Source organism: Choloepus didactylus, chromosome 7, assembly GCF_015220235.1.
Source record: "Choloepus didactylus isolate mChoDid1 chromosome 7, mChoDid1.pri, whole genome shotgun sequence".
Taxonomy (NCBI): Eukaryota; Metazoa; Chordata; class Mammalia; order Pilosa; family Megalonychidae; genus Choloepus; species Choloepus didactylus.
This window is the reverse complement of record NC_051313.1, coordinates 89,675,160-89,690,992: the sequence shown is the minus strand read 5'-3', so window position 1 is coordinate 89,690,992 and position 15,833 is coordinate 89,675,160. Positions and strand designations below refer to the sequence as shown.

The window sequence follows — 15,833 nt, the reverse complement described above, 5'->3', positions numbered from 1 at the left end:
AAAAAAAGAAAGTTTAGACTCTTACCCATGGAACATTCTACATTACACATCCAGATGTCTTTACATATTTTCTCATGGAATAAATACATTGATGGCAATGGAATAAGCACAATCCATAATTTCAATGAAATACAAACTTTAATTGAAAGAGAAGCAACTCGTACAGATTTCTAGATATGAAATGCCTCTGTGTTACACTTATAGTATTTTACTATTAATATTCCTTAAGCTGGAGTTCCACAGAACAAACCATCTTATGTCTATGTTCAGCTGACTATTGACTCTAAGAACTCTCCTTAAGCATGATGTTTTGCTTTTCCACACTAAAACACTGCATTTGTTGTGTGTGTTTTGTTTGACTTTTACCAGTATTTCATAGTTTTGACCATCAACTTACTGCCTACTTGCTAAGCTGTCCCCAACTAAGATCTCAGCTAAGATTTACTAGTGCATATTATGCAACACTTTTGCAAATCACTGGCTGGTTCTTTCCTATCAAGCAAATATTTAAAATGAATCTTAATATGTTTAAGAACATGTGAACCACAACATCGTATTAACCTAAATACCCCATTTTCCATAGAGATAATAGGTCTTTAGGGACAACTTTCCATGCTATCTAACTAACTAGGCTTCTATAACCATCCCTTAACATTTGTTTTATTTCTTTATTAGAGAAGTTATGGATTTAGAGAACAATCATGCATAAAATACTGGATTCCCATATGCCACCCTATTATTAACACCTTACATTGGTGTTGGACACTTGTTACAATTGATGATAACATTTTTATAAATGCACTATTAATTAGAGTCCATGGTTTAACTTAGGGTTCATAGTTTGTGTACAGTAGTTCCATGGATTTTTTAAAAAAATTTATTCTGTTATCATATATATAATTTAACATTTCCCCTTTTAATCACAATCAGATATACTTCAGTGCTGTTAGTTATGTTCATAATGTAGTGCTACCATCACCACCATTCATTACCAAAACATTTCCATCATTCCAAATAGGAACCCTGTACATTTAAAGTCTTAACTTCCCATTCCTTAACTCCACCCCTTCCCATGGTAATCTATATTCTAGATTCTGAGTAGAGTTCACTTACTTTATTTCATATCAGTGAGATCATACAATATTTGACCTTTTGTGTCTGGCTAATTTTACTCAACATGATGTCTTCAAAGTTCATTCATGTTGTCACATATATCAGGACTTCATTCCTTTTTACAGCTGAATAATATCCCGTTGTAGGTATATACCACATTTTATTTATCCATTCATCTGTTGTTGGATGCTTGAGTTGCATCCATATTTTGGCAATTTTTAATAATGTCACTCTAAACATAAGTGTGTAAATATCTGTTTGAGTCCCTGATTTCTAACTTTTGCATATATACCTAGAGGTGGGATTGCCAGATCATATGGTAGTTCCATACTTAACTTTCTGAGGAACCACCAAACTGTGTTCCACAGAGGCTGTGACATTTTCCATTGCCACCAGCAATGAATGAGTGTTCCTATTTCTCCACATGCTCTCCAACACTAGTTATTTTCCATTTTTTATAGCAACCATTCTAGTGGGTGTGAAATCAATCTCATTGTGGTTTTGATTTGCATTTCCCTAATAGCTAATGATGTTGAGCATCTTTTCATGTGCTTTTTGGTCATTTGTATATCTTCTTTGAAGATATGTCTATTCAAGACTTTTGCCCAATTTTTAACTGGGTTGTTAGTCTTTTTTGTTAGATTGAAGGATTTCTTTATATATTTGGATATTAAACCATTATCAAATATATGATTTCCAAATATTTCTCCAATTGTGTAAGTTGTTTTACTTTCATGATAAAGTCCTTTGAGGCAGAAAAGTTTTTAATTTTGATGAGGTCTTACTTGCCTATTTTTTCTTTTGTTGCCTGTGCTTTGGGTGAAAAGTCTAAGATGGCATTGCTTAACACAAGGTCTTTGAGGCTTCCCTAAGTTTTGTTCTAGGAAATTCATAACTCTGACATATTTATTTATGTCTTGGATCCAATTTGAATTTATTTTTATAAGGTGTGAGGTAGGGGTCGTCCATCTATTTTTTTTTTTTTTTTTTTTTTTGCACCATTTTTTGAAGAGATTATTCTTTCCCAGTTGAGTAGTCTTTGCCTCCTTGTGCAAAATGAGGTGGCCAGTAACGTGACAATTGATTTCTGAGCTCTCAGTTCAATTCCATTGGTCTATATACCTGTCCTTGTGCCAATACCATGCTGTTTTGATTATTGTGGCTTTGTACAAAGTTATAAGATCAGGGAGTGTGAGTCCTCCAATTTCATTCTTCATCAAGAATTGCTTTAGCTATTTGGGTCCCATATCCTTCCATATAAATTTGATGATTGGCTTTTCCACTTCTGCAAAGAAGGTCATTCAGATTTTTATTGTGATTGCATTTAATATATAAATTGCTTTGAGTAGTATTGACAAATTAAGTCTTCCAATCCATGAATATGAATTGTCCTTCCACTTATTTAGGTCTTCTTTGGTAGCTTTTAGCAATGTTTTGTAGTTTACCATGTACAAGTCCTTTACCTCCTTGGTTAGATTTACTCCTGGATAGTTGATACTTTAAGAAGCTACTGTGAATGAATTTTTTTCTTGGTTATGTCTTCTGATTGTTCATTGCTTGGGTATACAAATACTACTGACTTTGGCTATTGATCTTGTACCCCATCACTTTGCTGAATTCATTTATTAACTCTAGGAGATTTGCTGTGGATTTTTCAGGATTTTCAGTATATAAGATCATGTCATTTGCAAATAGGGAATGAATCACTTCTTCCTTTCCCATTTGGATGCCTTTTATTTCTTTCTTGCCTAACGACTCTGGCAAGAACTTCCTGTACAATGTTGAATAACAATGGTGACTGTGGACATCATTCTCTTGTTCCTGATCTTGGGGGAAAATCTTTCAGTCTTTCATCATTAAGTAGGATGTTAGCTATGGGCTTGCTATATATGCCTTTATCATGCTAATTTTCCTGCTATTCCTAGTGTTCTAAGTGTTTTTTAATTAATAAAGGGTCCTGGATTCTGTCAAATACTGTTCTGCAGCAATTGTTTTTGTCCTTCTTTGTGTTAATGTGGTGAATTACATTAATTGATTTTCTTATATTGTACCAATCCTGCATACCAGGTATGAATCCCACTTGATCATGGTGTATAATTCCTTTAATATGCTACTAGATTCAGTTTGCTCATATTTTGTTGAGGATTTTTGCATTTATATTCATAAGAGACATCGTTTTGTAGTTTTCTTTTCTTGTGATATCTGTCTCTGGTTTTAGTTTGAGGGTGATGCTGGCCTCATACATTGGATCAGGGAGTGCACCCTCCTCTTCAATATTTTGGAAGAGTTTGAGCAAAATTGCAGTTATGTCTTTCTGTAATATTTTGTAGAATTGCCCTGTGAAGGCATCTGGTCCTGGACTTTTCTTTGCTGGTTTTTGATTACTGATTTATCTCTTTATCAGTCATTGGTTTGTTGAGATCTCCTATTTCTTCTTTAGTCAATTTAGGTAATTTGTGAGTTTCTAAGAATTTGTCCATTTCATCTAGTTACCTAATATTGGCATATAGTTGTTCATAATCTCCTCATAGATCTTTGTATTTCAGCAACATTGGTAGTAATGACCCCCTATTTGTTTCTGAATTTTGTTATTTGTATCCTCTCTCTTATTCCTTTGTCAGTTGAAGTAGACTAATAAAGGTTTGTCATTTTTATTGATCTATTCAAAGAACCACCTTTTGGTTTTGTTGATTCTATTTTTTTTTTTTTCTGTTTTGTCTTTCATTTATCACTGCTCTAATCTTTGTTATTTCCTTCCCTCTATTTGCTTTGGGTGTAGTTTGCTCTTCTTTTCCTACTTCTTTCAGTTTTGATGTTAATTCTCTGATTTGAGTCTTTCTTAAGCATTTAGTTACAAATTTCCCTCTGGGACTGCCCTCACTGCATACCATAAGTTTTGTATGTCATATTTTCATTTTCATTCGACTCAAGGTATTTCTTTATTTTGCTTATAATTTCCTTTTTAATCCATTGGTTGTATATGAGTATATCGTTTAATTTCAACATAGCTGTGAATTTTCTTTTGTTATTGATTTCTAGGTTCATTCTGCTGTGGTAGAAGAATATACATTGTTTGGATTCAATATTTTTGAATTTATTGAGACTTGTTTTGTGACCTAACATATGGTCTATCCTGAAGAATGATCCATGTGCACTCAAGAAGAATGTATATTCTGTTTTTATTGGGTGAAGTGTTCTATATATGTTTGTTAAATCTAGTTGGTTTAAAGTATCATTCAAGTCTTCTATTTCCTTATTGATCTTCTTACTAGATAGTCTATCTGTTATTGAAAGTGGAATATTAAAGCCACCTACAAGCAATGCAGAACTGTCAATTTCTCCTTTCAAATCTGCCAGTATTTGATTCATATTTTGGGGGAATGTGCTATTAGGTGCATATTTATTTATAATTGTTACATCTTCTTGCTGAGTTGCCCCCTTTATCAGTATATAATGACTTTCTTTGTCCCTCATAACTGTTTTTCACTTAGTCTATTTTATCTGATATTAGCATAGGTTCCCCAGCTCTCTTTTGTTTACTACTTGCGTGGTGTATTTTTTTCCCATACTTTCACTTTCAACCTGCTTATCACTGTCTTTAAGGTGAATCTCCTGCAAACAGCATATAGTTGGCTTAAGCTTTTTTAGCTATGCTGCCAATCTCTGCCTTTTGACTGGAATGTTTAACCCATTTACATTTAAAGTCATTACTATTAGTACAGGACTTTCTTCTGCCATTTTGTTATTTAGCCTTTGTATGCCTTATACCTCTTATGTCCCTCAATTGTTTCACTAATGTATACTTCTATATTTATTTGATTTTTTTTGTCCTTTACCATATTGAGTGACTTCTCTTTTCTATCTGGATATGTTTTTCATCTGTGTGACTTGTGTTACCATGAGGTTGAAATATGACATCCTAAGTATATAACAACCATATTTCATTTCATAACAACTTAACTTCAACAGCATACAAATATACTTTTCCTATACCCCTCTGTTCCATCACCTGTTTTTATACTTGTTATCATTTATATCTTTTTATATTGTTTGTCCAAAGCCACAGATTTATCATTGCTTTTCATGCATTTGCCTTATAGCAACTGTAGGAAGTAAGAAGTGGAGTTACATACCAAATAATACACTACAATAATACCAGCATTTATAAGTACCCAAATGGTTACCTTTTCTGGAGTACTTTATTCTTTATGCCACTTTGAACCATGCCTAGTGTCCTTTCCCCTCAATATGAAGAACTCCCTTAAGCACTGCTTGTGGGGAAGGTCTAGCAGTGATGAACTCCCTCAGTTTTGTTTATCTGAGAATGTCTTAATCTCTCCCTCATTTTTGAAAGAAAGTCTCACCGGAAATAAGATTCTTGGTAGGCAGTGTTTTCTTTCAGTGCTTTAAGTATTTCAACCCATTGCCTTCTTGTTTCCATGATTCTGATGAGAAATTGGCACTCAATCTCATTCGGACTCCCTTGTACTTAACATGTTGCTTTTCTCTTGCAGCTTTCAGAACTCTCCCATTATCCTTTGCATTAGATAATGTGATCAATATATGATGGGATATAGTTTTCATCATGTTTATCCTGTTTGGTGTTCTCTGGGCTTTTGGGATGTGCATATTCATGTCTTTTGCTAATTTGGGGAAGTTCTCTGTCATTATTCCTTCCACCCCTTTCTTTCTTCTCCATCTGGGACTCCCATAATGCATATTTTGGTACACTTGATGGTGTCCCCATGACGTCTTATACTATTTTTGAGTTTTATACTTTTTTTTTCTGCTCCTAAAGCTGATTCATTTCAAGTGTCTTGTCTTTGAGTTCACCGATTCCTTCTTCTGCCCATTCCAGTCTGCTCTTGAAATCCTCCTGAGCACTATTCATTTCAGTTACTGTGGTCTTCAACTCCTGTAGTTCTATTTAGTTCATTTTTAAAATTTCTATCTCTTATTAATATTCTCATATTGCTTATTCATTGTTTTTCTGTTATGTTTTTGTTCTATTTTCCTTGATCTCCTTGAATATTTTTAAGATCATTTTTTCAAAAGGTTTTGTTCAATATATCCACACTCTGGCCTTCTTTGTTGGTGTTTTTTGGATTTTTATCTTCTTCTTTAGGATGGGCCATAATTTATTATTTCATTGCTTCATACTCTTGTTGCACACTGTACATCTTAGTATTTTAAAATATTAACTATGTAATTTATTCTCTGAGATGTCTATTTCTTGGTTTTGTAGCCAGCTAGAGATGAGACAGAAAGTTGTGCCCCAAGTGAAGGCAGTGGCAGAGTTTTCCCTATACTTCTGGGCCTGTGTCTTGTCCTGGTCATTTGTTTATTAGTGTTTTGGAGTTCCCTGTTTACAGGAGTTTGCTTGTCCTCTCTGTCTTTAAGGAGACAGACTTCCCTCTCCCAGGTGTTTGTGGCCAGCAGGACTTTGTCCCAGACTACGGGCCTCTAATTTCTTATGCTCCTTTCCTTGTCTCCACCCACTTTTACCCGGAGGGCAAATTCTGTGCTGTGGGGCATACCAGAGGGAGCTTTCCCAGGTCAGTCTTTCCCAGCTGAAACTGGGCCAGGGACTCACTAAGGTGGTGCAGACTGGCTCCAAAGTGTCCTGAGGGGATCAGGAAGAGTGGCAAGAGCTTCTTCCATGGTTTGCCACAGCTGAGCTTTCTTAGCCTGCCCAGTAAATAGAGCCCTTAAACTATCTGTCCTCACAGTCCTGAGGAAGCAAGAGTGTTTTTAAGTCTCTTCCACCACCATCTTTGTCTGGGGCATGTGGAAACAATGGCTACCTTCAGAGCCAGACCCCTAGCAAGTTAAAATAGCTAATCAAAAGCTATGTTCAGTGATTGACTGTGCCAACCCCTGGTCTTGGGAAGAGGATTTTTATGTCCCTTTCTGTCACCAGAGAACTAGGGGCTGGACCCCATGGGGGCCTGTCATGAGAGTGGAAGATGGGTGCTGGTTGCCAGTGCATAGAGAAAGTAAGTTGCTGTCCTTTACTGTAATTTATCAGCCTCTTTTCCTGCTCTTCCCTGGGTGCTGTACAGTATTCTTCTGGCCTCCAGAGTTTCAAAATATTTGTTTCAGATAGTCCCTGTCTGTTTAATAGATGTTCTGGTGGAAGGATTGAGTCTTGCAGCTCCCTATACCACTGTCTTCCCGCAATCCTCTCATTAGCCATTTACTCTTCTCAACAGCATTTAATGTGAATCCAGCCTATTGGGTATCAAAATGTTTTAATTCCGGTTCCTACATAACAATGCATTCTCTTTGCTCTTCCATAATAAATTATAAAAGAACAATTATATACATATTTTGAGATACATAGAAAATATTTAATGCAATAGTGCTTATAAGAAGAAATATGAGAACAAGAAGTTTAAAAGACTTGACATAGTCTAGATTAAACTCAGAGGTAGTCACAAAAGACTAAATTTACCAATTTCCTTTCCAAGACGTTTTCTACTTTGCAATCCTCTTTTATGAGCTGAGCTGATTCTGTAGGGATATCTACTACAGAGGCTATAAAAGATGATACCAAAATATATATACATATATTTTTGCAAGGCTTATAAAAAGCTACTACAACCAGTCATTCACATGGTTGAAACTTGCAAACTTATTGTTGTACATAAAAGCATACTCCATAAAACTACTTACATCCTGCTAACTGTCCTTATAAAAGTCAAATACATACAAAACTCAATAAAATTGTTTGGAGATACATACATATATAATAAAACTCTAATGTCCACTAAAGAAGTGTTGAAGATAAAATTCTGAATAGTTACCACAGCGTAGGGGTTATTAATATTCTCAGGAAGGCTGTAGAAGAGGCTGGAATTATTGCTGATATTCTATTCCTTGAACAAATGGTAGGTACACAAATTTTTATATTTTCTCTATATAATAAACATACACTGTATATATTTTTTGTTTGATTAAAAAGTTTCATATATATTTTAAGCAATTAAAAATGTTTTCTTCTTGCTTCTGATACCATAAAGGACATTCCAAAGCTTTAAACCATAAGATGGAAAAAAACTAGGACAGAAAATAAGTCAAGATGCAATAAAGGAAAAAGAAATTTCTCTAGGTATTTAAGCAAGAAGGTCCTGTTAACGGGTAATTAAATGTTTTAAAAACTACTACAAAAAAGGGCTATTGTAGTAACTCCAAGAATCAGAGCTATAACTCACTGTGAGACATGATCAGGAAGTTGAGATGTATAAAAACCACCATCAGAGATATGGAGTTCAGAAGCCATTGCCCTAATCCAGGGATCAGGAAGATGTCAGGACAACAACCCCCAGTGCCTTTCCCTACCCCGAGGCTAGTGAATGAAAACTGGTTGCAGGGTCTGGATGCCACTCCTGTCTGTTCCACCACTTCATACACACCCAGCTAGTGACTCGACAGTGAAACCTTGCTGTAGAAAAACCCACATTTCCTTGGACTTGTTTACCAGGTGAAACTGTTAAGGCAGCTATAAATGGCCTCCAAAAGACCCTCCAGATTTCTGGTATGTTTTTTTCTGGTGGAATTCAATTCATAGTCACAAACCCAGCTTCAAGGGAGTCTAGATATTGTAGGTTTTAATTTTTCTTGCCTCTACAGTACAAAAAACCATAGTAGATAGGAATGACTGCTACATGTCATCATAACCATTGAAAATAAATAAGTATGTAAATAAATAAATGATAAATGTCCTTGTATTGGTGTGGACAACAAGACTATAAAAAATGGAAATAAAATAAGGAAATATAAGAAAAGCAAATGAAAATCCATTGGATGAGATTTTTAAAAAGAAAAATTAAGAATCAGAGTTGATACAAAACATTATCCTTTGAATCCTCTATAGGTTCGATGTTCATTTGTAATAAAGTAATCAAATATTCAAAAAATACTGGTTTGTAATTAAAAATAAGAAAACAAAATTTCTCTTTAGCAAGAAAGAAACCATTATCAAATCATTATTGTATTAAATTCACAATACTAATCTAATTCTGACACATATTAGAGAATAAATAAATGCTTGCAGAACCAGTGATGCTAAATGATGCAGTTGTAAAATAAAGAATGCTTTAGATGGTACATTGTAATAAATATAAGAAGAAAATGGCATAATTTTTAAATTGATGAACAAAATAAAAATTTTAAATACATCAATATATACAACTAGAACTATAGACCACTTGTAATATTGGCATTCTGTGCTACAACATAGCAGTTAAAATAGTTTGAGTTTCTTAATGAAAATAAAAGTCACTATTTCAAAGATTTATAAATCTTACTTTCATTTTCCTTCTGAGCTGAAAGTGATTTGCATCTAATCTGGGAAAAATAAAATAAAATTGAACCTCAACCTAAACTAGTTCTGTTTTACCCATCAATATATTATATATTATGTGGCAGTTGGATAACATTCAGAATATTTTCTCAGTCTAACTCTAGAATAGGTAGAACTGAGGTTTACATTTAAATCTTCATGAAAGGACTTATTAAAGATTAGTTTACTTTTCATGGGACTTGATTAAAAAGGAAGAGTAATTTGAATCTCTTCTGTCCTAAATAAAACTCTCCACTGACTTAAAAGTGAGCATTCCTGGCAAATATTGTCTATGCTTGTTTCTTTATCTCTTTCCTCCAAAACCAATGCAGCATTTGTGTTTCAAAATGGATCATGCTATTTTAAGAGCAAAATGTTTATTTATCTGCAGTTTACATCATCACCTACAGAAACACTGTTGCATCTTTCCTGGGTTTACAAAGTATCTGGGCACAGTGACTCTCCCAGGGATTGACAGCAATTTTAGGTGGAGCATCCACGTTTGCATTGCAGAGTCTGCTCCCTTCATTTTCGATTTGCTCATAATGAGATAGCTGTGGTTTCACTTACTGGGTGTTAAACATTTTTATATAACACTATAAAAAGAATAAATGGGATAAAACAAAGGTAAGTGTGTTAGTATTTGTGCAAAAATTCTAAAACCTGCTGTGGACACTTCAACTGAAGCTTGGTAAGTCATTAAATTCACTATGTAGGTTCAAGATGAACTGTCATTAGGATTGTTCCAAATGCTGTTGAGGTTGTAGCTTGCACAAAGACCTCAGGCTCAGAGGATGAGAGGGATCCAAAATCCAACCTGTGCTCCACTTGCCAAGCTTTGCACCTGTTGGCCTGGAGGAAAGAGCTTAACTATCTAAATTCAACTGCTTAGAGGAGGACCTTTACACAAAGACTCTGCTTATGCTTACTATGGCCCTATGACTACACAACGTTGGCCAGCATCATGAATAGATGCTTGTTTGTTTCCAGTGGAGAAACAAGTCTTTAATTTTCAAGTTGTATTCTGTTCAAAATATTACAAGAGTCTTGTAGCTTTGTTTGCACAAAAATGAAGAGGAAAGGGAGAAAAGGGGAGGAAATTATCAGCCTTGAAGTATAGTAGAGGAACCACCCAGTGTTACAACCATGGAAGAATAGATGTTAGCTGAAAACAAGCAAATTCTTATAATTTAAGCTCAGATGTGACTGTAAAGATTTTCACAACTGATGCAAATAGAAAATGATGTACAGTACTTAAAAAATTAAGGTCAGAAATAAATACCTAGTCAAGGTAGGTTTCCATCAGAAACTGTAAGATAAGGATTTTGGCATAATTAAGACTAGAATTGTCAACATTATCTAAGGCTGGTTTCTTCCACTGGTGAGGGATAAGACTGAACCTGTATAAATCAAACAATTAAACTTTGTGTCTTTCTATAGCATTTGAGAGAAAGCAAATTGCTAGGAACCACTGAAAAAAGTGGTAAATCTGTATTTGCTTATGAAGAAAATCAGACAGATCTGGGTGGGAGTCTTTGGAGAATTCTCATATTAGTGAGAATTGTTACTATCCAGTCTAGGGTATGACCAACTGATGGTTGTTTTTGGTGAGGGTCCTTCTTTGGGGAACATAAGAAATGATGATTGCACAAGAGTGAGACTGGAGTTCCTGGATGTGAATCTCAGCTCTGCTCTAACCTGCTGTGGGGAGGTCACCCAATGTCTTTGGGACTCTGTTTCCTCATTGATAAATGGAATAATAAGAGTATCTTCTTCACAAGGTTTATATAAAAATTAAGTGAGTTAATATATGTAAAATAACACAGTGCCTATGAACTAGTATTGTTATTGCTATTATAATTATCATTACTTCCTAAACTCATATATGCCAAATTCCTCCCACATTTGGCCTTCACTACATAAAATTCAGAGAAAAAGAGAAAGAAGAGCTGAGAAAGAAGAGCTCAAGAACAGGTGGAAATTTCAAGGACAAAAATGATGAAATATTTAGGATTCTACAAAAATCAGTTTATGTTGGGGTGGGGGAACAGATTAGCTACCAAAGGGTAACATCAGCAAAATTTGGGGGAGTAATGATTACATGACCGGTTGCAGTGGTGTTTATAGAACACTATGCATTTGTCAAAATTATAAAAACATATCAAAGAAGAGTGAATTTTACTGTAAGGGAAAAAAAACTGGAAAAACAGCAAAAGATGTATTAAAGAAAAAGGAAGGGATGAAAGATAATCTGTAGGAGCTAGGTGCTTTTTAAAGAACTTTGGAGAGAGGATGGGCTAGGATGCTTAAGATCTGTGGCTGGAAAGAGCCTCCGGGACAGGAGCAAAGATTTGGAAGGGCATCCACCGCATTTTCCAAGAATTTGTTTGTTTACTTGGTTACCTGCATTTTACTCCTGTGTCTAGGTTGTGATGAGTAATTCTTAAGTGAAATGTACCAAGAAGTTATAAGTAACATCTAACAGCAAAGGTGGGTATTGTTTTCTGTGGCCTGCTGCTCATCTTATGAGCAGCAAAAAGCTTCATTTTAATGCATGTCTGCTTCACAACGGCTCTACACTCCCAAGTGAATCAGGGAACATAGACTCAACCGGGAGCATGAAAGAAAACTAATCTAGCAATGATAAGATACATATTAACATGAAAAATACAACTAAAACAGTAACAATAAGATATATAGACACAATAAATGAACAGGACATATATATTATTTCCATTTGCTTATGTTAACTATCATGGGATTTTAAATGTTCAGACTCAATAGAAATATTTTTACTTGGAAGACGCACAGCTGTTGAAATGGCATTAATTTCTTATATCAGGAAACAGTAGTCTTTATTCTGCATCTTTTACCCGTAAAAGTTAGTTTTATGTATATATGATTATTTCCAAATGCCAGTGCAAAGGTCTCTAGATGCTGCATCTGAACAAATAAAGCCTAGTACTGAGTTTGCTGTGAGTGAATACTGAACTTGAAAATAGCACATAAGTGGTAATCAAATGATAGATATTCATCAGTTTGTATGACTTCACATAACCTGTAGGTTTTGTGAACCTACATGGATGCCTAGATGTTTTTCCCTCATGGGGCCCAATAGCTAGGGTCTATCTGAAGACTTCTTTGGGATCTGTAGAGTTTTGTTTGTTTTTTTTCTTTTCTCTTTTCTTTTTTTTTTTTTTTTCTTTTTTGGAGTGGACAAAAATATTCCACAGATATAGTTCTGAGACATAATTACTGATTTGGGAAATAAAGGCATTTAATATTAACCTTTTGGGTAGATGCAACTGAATGTTCAAGATGAGATGATTGACAGAAGACATAAGATGAAAGCAACAAATCTGAAAAGTTAGAGAAAGAGGAAAGCAGTGGGGAGAGACACGTGAACATAACTTGTTTATATCAATATGGAGTTAAAGAGTGTATGGCCAAAGGCAAAAATGGCCAAAAGAACCAGTTATTAATGAGAAATTATTCCTTGAAAAAAGAGCAGTTTACTCAGCTTCTCCTGCTCTGTGGTGACAGCTGTTGGAAGTAATAATAATGTCAATATTAATATGAGTTAACATTTATAAAGAACTTATTGTGTTCAGGTGTCATTGATATAGATAATGACTAGGAATTTGAGGCTTACATAAATTCAGAAAATCCAGGTAATGATCTATTATAATCGAAGCTCTAGGATTTCCTGTTGATAACCTAAGAGATTGGTTTCTAGTATCACAGAACATTCATTTCATGTTTTTCTAATTGTGGTTAATGTTCAAAACTTGACCAATAGCCAACAACAAATTATATTATATGTGATATATATATATATGCATATATCATACCGACATGTTTACCTGTATACATATATATATTTATAATTACCTTGTTGACATTTGCAAACATAACCATTGATGTGATCTTCACAGTTTGTGCCATTTAGACACGTTGATGATGAGCACTCACTTATATTAATTTTACAGAATTGACCAGAAAATCCAGGAAGACACCTATGAAAGAAAGGGAATATACTTTATACTTCAGTTTCCACTGTGGAGTTTGTGTTGGCCAAATTAAGAATAAAATTAAACACATGAAGTAGTCGTTCATTACAGCTACTTTACAAGAGATAATTTAGTGACTACTCACCAGTATTTTCAAGGAAAGTAAGGTCAACCAATCTAAAAACAACCATAGCCACCAACAAAATTAGAAAACAAAAATGTATTCCATCCAGTCCATTCAGGCCATTATAAGGATGGTTTTCCATAGATAGTAAGACCTATTATACCAAAGGCTCAGACATTATATAGTTGTCATCATTGTACTTTTCACTGTTTCCTTCCATTCTATTTTAAATATATGTATGTATATATGTATGCATGAATTATTAAAGTGATCTTATGCCTGTACTATGAAAAATATTACTAAAGTTGATTACTAATCAGTCAGTACACTTCTAAAATAGTGACCAACTTGATAATTAAAAAGAATTCCCCAAATATTTCATTAAAAAACAGTTCCTTATGGCTCCTTTTTTAATCCAAAACCTGACCCCATTTATTAGTATTTATAAAACAGGTAATTTTAAATTTAACAGAAAATTGAAATATGATATAATCATAAGACTTGATGATATGATCACATGATGTATATGTGACAGTAAGATGAAATATTTGATGCCATAACATGGTGTTACTTATTCACCAGTTATTGTGATGAATTGTAATGATTAATTTACAATTGTGAACCAGTCTTGATTTCCTGGAATGAGCTACACTTGTTTATGAAATTAATTGCTGAGTATGACTTGGTCATAATTTATAAAGGATTTTGCATCTGTATTCATGAGATGTCTTAGCTGGTGTTTAACGTGTTTATCTGGTTTTGGTATTAGGGTAATGTTAGCCTCATAGAATGGTTTAGAAAGTGTTCTCTATGCTTATATTTTTGGTAAGAGAATGTGAACATGTGATATTATTTTTTCCTTAAATATTTGGTAGAATTCACAGTTAAACCAATTGGGCCTGGTGCTTTCTATATTTAATGCATTGATTCAATTTCTCTCATAGATATATGACTATTCAGGACAGAAATACCGTAAGGATATAAATGGCCGAAGCAGTAATATCGATCAACTTGATCTAATTCACATTTACAGAATTCTCCATCCAATAACAGCAGAATATACATTTTTCTCATTTTCACATCCAACATATTTTATATGATTTCTATGTTGAGGTGTGCTTTTTGGCCCAGAATGTGATCTAAATTGGGAAAGTTAATTGGTATTGCTATTCATGTCATGTATATCCTTTCTGCTCATATTTATGTATCAAATACTGACATTTCAGTTTTGGAAGTTTCTATTAACCTAGCTTCTGGTTCACTGACTCTTGGCTGTGTCAATTCAACTGATGAGCCTACTTCATTTCTCTTGTGTTTTTATTTCTAGCATTTCCTTTTGATTCTTTCTTACAGATTTCATCTTCCTGCTGACATTATCCATCTGGTCTTGTGTGTTGTCTACTTTTTACACTGGAGTCCTGCACCTATTAATCAGAGTAATTTTAAATCTCCTGTCTGATGATTTCCATATCTGTGTCATATTTAAGTTTGGTCCTGATGCAAGCATCTTTTTGTAGTACACAGTGTAATTTTTTGTTGTTGTTGAAAGCTAGGCATGTTGTATCTGGTAATAGGTATTGAGGCAAATTTGACTCTACTGTTGAACTGTGTTCATCTAGCTAAAAGTTAGCCTGTGTTTAATGTATTTTGCTTTGTTTTGGTATTTACTGGTACAAAATACCAATGTTCTAATGTTCTTCCACCTTGGCTTTGGAGTTACCTTCTTTACTGACCATTAGAGAGAGTCTGTTTCTTGCAGATAAAGCAGTAATACACCATTATTCTATTGGAGGCTTATTGGTTGGTAGTAGCTGGGGGGGGGGGCATTCTATAATATTCTCAGTATTTTAGTCAGTCTCTGTCCCGGGACTGTGGCCTTCACAACTGCTTTTCTTCTTCTGCAAGGGAATAGCACTCCATTGCTTCTCTCCTACTTCCTTCCCCGGGTGCAGTATTCTAAATTTATTTCCCTGAAGCCCTGTGACTTGTTAATGAAAAACTAATGTGTTTTTTGTGTATTGCTACTTTGCAACTTTTAACTATGCCTTTTTCCTCTGGAGTAGGGCTATTTCATTTTTTTTAAGATTTTGTTTTTTGTTTCCTGTATTGTTATCTATTGTACATGAACTAGTTTCCTCAAATACTTGGCAGGTCATGGTTGTCTGTTCATATGTATACATTGGTTTAAAGTTTATATTCCTTCAGCTGTAAATAACCCCTTTCATCATTCATCAGCAGTGAT

The 15,833-nt window shown here is 34.4% G+C and overlaps 1 protein-coding gene across 1 annotated transcript in view; it reads right to left on the bottom strand.

Moving 5' to 3' along the window:
- Positions 1 to 15,833, bottom strand: part of EYS (eyes shut homolog) — a 1,792,869-nt gene that overhangs the window by 858,905 nt on the left and 918,131 nt on the right. Inside the window, 2 exon segments of the mRNA XM_037844664.1 lie at positions 11,564 to 11,588; positions 13,349 to 13,473. Coding sequence (XP_037700592.1) covers positions 11,564 to 11,588; positions 13,349 to 13,473 — 150 coding nt within the window.